Source organism: Nestor notabilis, unplaced genomic scaffold (genome assembly GCF_000696875.1).
Source record: "Nestor notabilis isolate BGI_N333 unplaced genomic scaffold, ASM69687v1 scaffold12288, whole genome shotgun sequence".
In the NCBI taxonomy this organism is placed as follows: domain Eukaryota; kingdom Metazoa; phylum Chordata; class Aves; order Psittaciformes; family Psittacidae; genus Nestor; species Nestor notabilis.
In genome coordinates this window covers 1-7,887 of record NW_009938766.1, presented here as the reverse complement: position 1 = coordinate 7,887, position 7,887 = coordinate 1, and the positions used below count along the sequence as shown (strand labels likewise).

Below are 7,887 nucleotides of genomic sequence, written 5' to 3'. Positions count from 1 at the left end.
CCTCACCATGACAGTCTCCTGGTACCAGAGCCTCATCAAAGTGCTGCTGAGCCGCTTTCCCCAGAGCTGCCGCCACTTCCACAACACTGAGACTGGCACCCAGTATCTGGTAAGACGCAGCCCATGACCTACCTGCAGCCTCTCTCCCCTCTCCAGGGCCCCTGCCTCCTGTGTGAGCCTGGCATGTGCTGTTAGGACAACATGGGCACCATCACAATGTTGCTCTCTACTCTGGTGCAGCATGAAGTGTGTGCTTCTGTGGTACAGCAGTGTCTGTTTGCCTGCCTCCAAGCAGATGGGACACTGCACCCTCAGAGCCTCATGCTATGTGTATGCCCACAGTTGGGCAGTGTAACCTGTGAGCCAGGCAGATTTGCACCTTCAAGGTTCTGTCATGCCACTCATCCTGCATGTTAGCATCTCTCTCAGCGGATGTTTGTATCCTTGTCCTGGGGTTTGTACTGTCTTTTTTCAGCCTGTGCTGTGGCTCTCCTGACAGGTCGTGCTCAACCAGAAGTTCACGGATTGCTTCGTTCTTGTGTTTCTTGATTCCCATTCGGGAAAGACGGTAAGAATTTTGGAATATAAAAGCAGCTGTATTGGCTCAACATAGAGATCTGTCTAGATTCATCCATCAGTGGCCAATGGCAGGTGCATATGTGGAGAATAAGAGCAGGTCAGGAAGTCTGGAATACCTCTCCTAAATACTGTCCCAACATCTGACAATCTGTGGCTCAGGCCCATCCTGTACCAGAAATGGCCTTTGCATTTATTTAATAGTCCTCCGTGGCTTTATTTCCTTTGGTTAATTTCTAACGTCCATGATTTCCCCTGACTTGCAGTTCCATGAACAATTACAATCTAAGTGAAGAGCTAGTTTCCTTGGGTTGTTTTTGAAGCTCCTTCTACTCTTGTCACGTGATGCCCCTTTGTTCTTATGTTGGAAAACAGTGAGGATGTGATCCTCTTTTTCTTCATAGGGTTGCTTTTGGATCATGCTCTCAGCTGTCTCTCTGTCCAGGCTAAAGAGTCCTTCTGTATTCAGTCCAAAGCCAGATCACACTGGGTCTGGCTGGGAGGGGTTGCCAGAGCTGTGGGCTGCACCTACCTGAGTAGAAGGGAAGGGGACCTGCACTGTGAGGTTTCCAGCAAACCCTGTGTGGGCCTTGGCTCTCACTGGACTTGAGGGACAAAATACTCTGCTTTCAGGCTGCACTCCCAGGCAGGTGCAGAGTGGGTCACAGGGAATGCAGCTCCATGTGAGAGCAGGGGATTTACGGACATCTGGGTTCACAGGCTTGTGGAGAGGCTGCAGCATAACTGATCCCTTTGTAAGTAAATCACACTCCATCTTAAAAGCAGGTAGGGGAGACAGAAGAGATGGTGGCTGCTGGAAGGCTGCTCGGTGCCTCCTGACACCTGATAGCGAAGAGCTCTTCCCATCTTTTGCTGGAGCTTTTGTCTTGGCCAGTTCTATCCTCTTCATGCCACTGGCAGCTCAGAGCTGAAACTGCTCTTCACGGTGCAGGTACCAGCTTCCTCCCTGGTCCCTGAGGTTCACCTCCACATCTAAAGGTGGAATTTTTGCTAACTCCATGTTGTGTGTTAAGCAGGATGAGCTCTTAAGTCTTCCTTCCCCAATGGCTTTATTGTCATTCAGAGCCCATCAGGGCTCAGGACAGCCTTCGTAAATATAGGTATCTGGGACTGCACCCAGTATTCCTGAGGAGTCTCAGCAGATCCCTCTGCAATTGCACTGAGGCTTTTCTGTCCCTGCTCAGTGCTTCTGGTAAATCCTAGAATGGTATTTGCCTTTTCATGGTCATGTCTCACAGGTCATACTGTCATTTTGTACCCACTGATATGATACACCAGACTCTCTGTCACCTCTCCCAATGACTCCCATTTTACAGCAGAAATCTTTTGTGTTCCTTACCTTGTATTTTGCACTTAATATTCATCCCATTCTTGTTGCTTCTCTAGGGCTTCTTTTGCATCATCCCAGTCCTCTTTTGTATTAGTGCCTCAAACTTTATCAGCACATTCCTCATCTTTGTGCCAGACTCATTAAAGTACTAGGCAACGTGAGTCCCAAAGCCTGTCCTGGAGGAACTCCCATTTGTAACCTCTCTCCAGCCTGCTTCCTCCCCTTTCAGTACTACCATCTTCACCTTATAATTTTTGTGTTAATTCCTATCTTTGCAGCTTACCTAAATTTCCCATGTGGCACTACATCAAATTCTTCCTGAAGTTCAGATAAGATATACCATGATTCCTTTGTCCAGAAATATTACCTTATCAAAGAGAACTCTAGCATTAGCACATCACTTCAGTAAAACAGAGCTGCATTTTCATCATGGTTCTTTCTCTCTGAGCCTGCTCTAAAGCCTTGCATGCTGCTGGAGTTAGGCTTACAAATCACCTTTTCTTCCCTCTTAAATGCTGGTGGTGCATTTGCTGTTCTGCAGTTACGTAGCTGCTCTCATGGCTTTATGAGCTTGTCAGAGGATCCTGGCTACTAGAGGGAGACCATGAGGGGACAGGAGGGATAGTCAAGAGGGGAGATCGTGAGAGAAAGCAGGGGCAGTCTTGAGGGGAGTTCATGAGGGGAAATCAGGGGTGGCCATGAGGGGTGTGAGGGAAGATCATGAGGGGAGAGGTGGGATGGTTGTGAGGGGAGATCCTGAGAAGAATAGGAGCAGCCATGAGGGGTGAGGAGAGATTGCAAGGGGAGAGGAGAGCTGGCCATGAGGGGAGATTGTGAGGGGAAAGCAGGGTCGGTCATGAGGGGAGACAATGAGCAGCCATGAGGGGTGAGGAGAGATTGCGAGGGGAGAGGAGAGCTGGCCATGAGGGGAGATTGTGAAGGGAAAGCCGGGGCAGAAAGGAGGGGCGGCCATGAGGGGTTAAATGCAGTCATGAGTGTAATCACGAGGGGAAAGGAAGAATAGCCATGAGGGGAGATTGTGAGGGGAGAGCAGGGGCAGCCATGAGGGGAGATCGTGAAGGGCGAGGTGGGGTGGTTGTGAGGGGAGTTCGTGAGGAGGCAGAAGGGGTGGCCTTGAGGAGAAATCGTGAGGGTAGAGAAGGGGTAGCCATGAGGAGTGATCGTGAGGGGAGAGAAGGGTGACCATGAAGGAAGATCATTTAGGGAAAGGTGGGGCGATTGTGAAGGGAGATTGTGAGGCGAGAGAAGGGCAGGCATGGGGCGCGAGGGGCAGCCATGGGCCGTGAGGAGAGGTCTTGCGGGGAGATGAGGTGTGGCTGTGAGGGGTAGGAGCAGCAGCTATATAGCGTGGGCCACTGTGAGAGGGCAGATGAGGGGTGGGTGTGACTGGAGATCATGAGGGGCAGCCACGAGGGAAGATCTTGAGGGGAGATCAGTTTGCCCTCAGTGACACGGTTTAGTGGTGGGCTTGGCAGTCCTGGGGTAATGGTGGGACTCAATGATCTTTAAAGGTCTTTTCCAACCTAGATGATTTTATGTGCTGTGTTTCAGCTCTGGAGAACATCCAGTCTCTGCCTTGCCTCCATGCTGCTGATCCGAGCACACCACGTCACTCATGTTTTTCTTCTGCTTCAGCTCCTGCAACCTTCTCTTCTGAACCCTGTTCTCTGCTCCCCTCTGCCCTTGCCCTGCCTTGTCAGTAAAGTCACTGATTAGAATGGAGCAGCCAGCATTTATTTTTAGGATTGCAGTTATTACGTTTAATCTCCTCCCCTTCCCCATTTGTTGCACTCCTACTCTTTGCCTTAGGAGAAGAAATTTCCCTCTAATTTCCCTGGAAGCCCCTATTATTGTGGAGGCAGTAGGATCCCCTCCTCTCCCGAGGCTGCTGCTGGGGTTGGAATAACTGCAGATGTATGGGGGCTGGGGCAGAGTGAGTGGGCAAGTCCTTGCATCTGATTTCTCCAGAAAATTTGGGAAGAGGCTGAAGCGTGCTCTGTCACAGGAGGAGGCACTAGCTTAGTGCCATTGGCATTTTGGGATTTCTCCCGGTATCTGCCTGGAACTGCCAAAAAAAGTCCCCATGCACCTGGGTTAGGGGCTGCACGGTGCTTTTCTGAATCCTTCCCCTGACCTGTTTCTCCCTCTCAGCAGAGCCTCACCGTGGTTTTTCGGGAGCCATTCCCAGTGCAGCCCCAGAACAGCGAGAGCCCCTTGCCACAGCTTGTGTCTACATACCACCACCTGGAGTCAGTTATCAACACTGCCTGCTTCAACCTCTGGACAGGCCTGCTCTAGCACTGGCACTCATATCCTGGAGCAGCACGTGTACCAGACCTCCTGGCGTGGCTGTGCCATGGGTCAGCATGGGGAAGAACAGGCTCCAGCACCGCAGGCAGCGCTGCTGGTGACATGTGAGGGTGCTGAGCTGAGGAGCCTGGGGATATGCACCTCCGTGCACGCTGGTGTGGCCCTCAGTGCACTGTTGCCAGTGGATTTGATACTGAATGACCTTGGGCTGAACTGCAAGGGCAGGAGCTTGGCTGCTGTGGCTTGGCTGAAGCAGAGTGATTCTCAGGGACACAGCTTTGGCATCTGCAGGTGAGTTCTGCCTGCCCGGGAAGGCACAGAGGAGAACACAGAGCACCAGTTCTGCACAGGGCAGCATCGCACAGTGCTCTGGCTTTAGGTGGAAAGACTTCAGGGCTCTGAGCAGTGAGGCTGCCCACTTCTGTCCCTTTGCTTTCATCAGGAGAGCATCAGATGGGATAGGAAGGGTGATCTGGACCAGGGGAAGGTTTGATGGAGATGTACATTAAAGCCATTGATGTCTCTGTGAAATAAACTGAACCAAATTCCCACTCGTGTGCCGTAGACTAGGATGTGGAAAGCCTCCCAAAGGGAATGCAGAGGCAACCCTGGCTCCAGGACTGGCTAGGTTTGCTCTAGAGTCTCACACTTGCTCTGGAGCAGGAGCAGCAGGGCAGGCAGCCCCCAGCCTGTTACCTTGGTTCAGGCAGCCTGCGAGGAGGCTGCTTGCTTCATTTTCCCCATCTGTTTGCAGGGTCAGTGCTGGGCAGTGGCAGCAGCCTTGAGAACTGCAGGACTTGGAATCCCAGAGCCTTTTTCCCACAACTCCAAGCACCAGTTGGAGCTGGACTGGGAAAACCTGCACCCTTCCCTAGGTGTGAATGCTCCCCTCAGGAGGGGAGACTGGAAACCTCTCCCTGGACACCCCTGCAGACTGGAAGTGAAAGTTCTCCTGTGTACCTGAAGTCACCTACAGTGGTGCCCAAGCCACCCCCATATATGACATGCTGCAGATGGTACTTGCATAGATGAGAGTCCAGCTGCTTGGACTGGCCCATTAAGGCCTGAGGAAGGGAATAGGACATAGATGCTCCTAACGTTGCCCTAGGAATCATCCTACCTACCACCACCCCCTAATCATAAGAGAAGACACACATGCTCCTCTGCTAAGCCATTGCTTTGACTTTTATTCCAGCAGTTTCCTTTTACTCTGTTGCCTTGCTGGTCCCACCATGCTGCAGCCCTTGACTCTCCCAGTATGACCGCAGCCAGCCCAGACCTTCCAGGGTGTCTCCTGCAGTGACAGTCAAGGTCTCCTACTGGCGTTCCCAGGCAAGCTGGAGCAGCTTCTGCTCTGGGCAGGGTTCTCATCCCCAGGCAGGGGCTCTGATGCCCACGGCCTGCCTGTCTTTGCACAGTACCTAGCCAGCTGGTCCACACTTGGACCTGCCCATGGGGCTCAAATCACCTGCAGCCCCACTCACCTTTCGGAGCATACTCGCACCCCACGTAGCCGGTGTAGCCAAGGGACTCCAGGACCTGGAAGATGTAGGAGAAGTTCAGCTCCCCAGGGCTGTCTGGCTCATGCCGCCCTGGCACCTGTGCGATCTGGATATGCCCTAGGAAGGGAATGGGAGATGCTCTCTCCAAAGCTCTGTCCTGCCTGCAGCCTTCCTTAGGCATTCGACAAGGTGATCCAAGAGCAATCCGGTGCCTGCAGCCAGCCGTAGTAGAGTGTGGGGCAGGAGGACCCCATCTGCAAGCCGTTCCTGCCCCATGGCCACAGAGGAGCTGGTTTGGGCATTACCAATGAGTGGGAAGTATGTCTCCAGGTTGCGTGACAAATTCCCATCCATGATCTGGCAGTGAAAGAGATCCTGTGGAGCAGAGAGGAGAGGGATGGTGCAGCTGTTCAGCAGTTAGCAGTCAAGGTTGGCTGTGCTATGGTCCTTGACCCTCCCCATATCCCCAGGAGGGGATAACAAGCCCACAGCCCCTAGGACTCCCTAGTGGGTTTGTGTAAGGTTTTCTGGTGGAGGACGGACCCTGGAGATCTTCAATGCTGACTCACCAGCTGCAGCTTCAGGTTGGGCCGTCCCACCTTCTCCAGGATGGCAGCAGCTAAGGGTGCAAGAAATGGAGAGACCATGACGCTCAGGCTGGAAGCTTCACAGTGAAGCTCTGAGACCTTCCCCTCCTTCATCAACTGTGCTCCCTCAGCATCTCCCTGTAGGTGAGGCAACCTCCTTCCTGCCTTTCAGACTTGGGGGATTCTTCTCGTCTCTTTCAAGAGACACCGTACCTTGGTGCGGGGTGTTCAGATAGTAACGAGGGTCAGTGATGCGGTTGTTAATAGGCTCCACCAGTCCAATCATGTCTTCCTGTAACACAGCAATATCACCCTACAGAACATCTGTCTCCTGCAGCAGTGAGAGCTCCTTCCCCATGCCAGATGGGTGCAGGATTCTCCATCTTGGTACCCTAAGAGCTGCACCCATGGAGCAGGACCTGTTCCCCACTTACCTGGGCCAGGAGGTCAGCAGCATATGTGAGATTCTCAATGAAGGTGGTTTCCATCTCCCCTGCCACTGCTGCCCGGTCTGCACCCTGGGGAACCCGCCCAGCCATCAGGTGGATCCTACAGACACAGAGATCAGCCACAGGCAGCAGCTTCAGTCTCCAGGCAGCTGGTTGGACCTAATCCACCTTTGGGGTCAGGCTGAGAGAGCAGACACAGAAGGGGATAAGAGGAGCCATCTCGCATGCAGGAGGCACAACAGGCAGCCAGCAAGCTGGGACACAAACACAAACCACCTCAGAATGTGGAGGGACTCTTTGACCCTTTTGCTTGACACATTGTAGATCTTGGTACTTCCCTTTTTTGTCAGCTGCCTCCAACTCTTTCAGCCGGAGACTGGAGCTTACTTGAGCTCTCACTCCTGAGGCTGCCCTGAGGCCACCACGACGGGCAGCAGGCATAGAACAGGGAGGTGACAGGGGTCAGTGCTGGGCTGTGCCAGGCTATGTGCAGGGCTTCATGGCTGGGGGGAGCAAGGCTCTTCATCATCATTTGGGCAAGGCATACACTGGAAACAAAAACCTTTTCAAACTCCCCGTTACCAGAGTGTGAATGGGTCTGTGCACCCCCTCGCCTGCTGGCCCATGCCCTCTCAGACCTTTGGACTGTGTTTCTAAGGGAAAGAATGAAGCAAAGTAAATGGAATCAAAGGGCCACGTTGGTTCTCTGGAGGGGGTTGTGCCAGGCTAATTGCATCTCTTACAGTGTCTCTGCTGTGCTCTAATCCATAAAGCAACTGTTGAGTCCTGGGGGAAAGGACTGGTATGACTGGGGAGTAAAAAGGGAGGATTATCACGAGGACTGGCACCGGGCAGGGTCAGCCAAGCGTGCTTGGCAGCTTTGGGTCAGCTCCCAGCGAGCATATTTAAGACTGTGGCACTGCAACCCGGAGTCTGCAATGGAACGGCTCCGGCCCGATGCAGCCCTGGAGAGACCCGGTGACCCGGAGGGCAGTAGGCACAGCAGTGCAAAGGGCAAGCCCCGCTCGGAAGAAGAGCTGGAGCCGGAAGGCTGCAGAGTAGTGGAGGGCTACGGTGCTGCAGGTCGGGGC

The 7,887-nt window shown here is 53.2% G+C and overlaps 2 protein-coding genes across 2 annotated transcripts in view; one reads left to right on the top strand and one right to left on the bottom strand.

Annotated features, from left to right (window-relative positions):
- SZT2 (seizure threshold 2 homolog (mouse)) overlaps window positions 1–4,246 on the top strand; it is a 57,611-nt gene extending 53,365 nt beyond the window's left edge. Inside the window, 3 exon segments of the mRNA XM_010019506.1 lie at window positions 1–109; window positions 500–568; window positions 4,103–4,246. The exon segment at window positions 1–109 is cut by the window's left edge and continues 9 nt beyond it. Of these exon segments, the coding sequence (XP_010017808.1) occupies window positions 1–109; window positions 500–568; window positions 4,103–4,246 (322 nt within the window).
- A 1,184-nt stretch (window positions 4,247–5,430) lies between these two features.
- HYI (hydroxypyruvate isomerase (putative)) lies at window positions 5,431–6,892 on the bottom strand. Its single transcript, XM_010019505.1, has 6 exons — window positions 6,782–6,892; window positions 6,561–6,639; window positions 6,330–6,379; window positions 6,066–6,135; window positions 5,743–5,877; window positions 5,431–5,552 (listed from the first exon to the last, which is right to left on the bottom strand). The coding sequence occupies exons 1-6, from the start codon at window positions 6,884–6,886 to the stop codon at window positions 5,464–5,466; spliced, it is 528 nt and encodes a 175-aa protein (XP_010017807.1). The 5' UTR covers window positions 6,887–6,892; the 3' UTR covers window positions 5,431–5,463.
- Window positions 6,893–7,887: the final 995 nt, after the last annotated feature.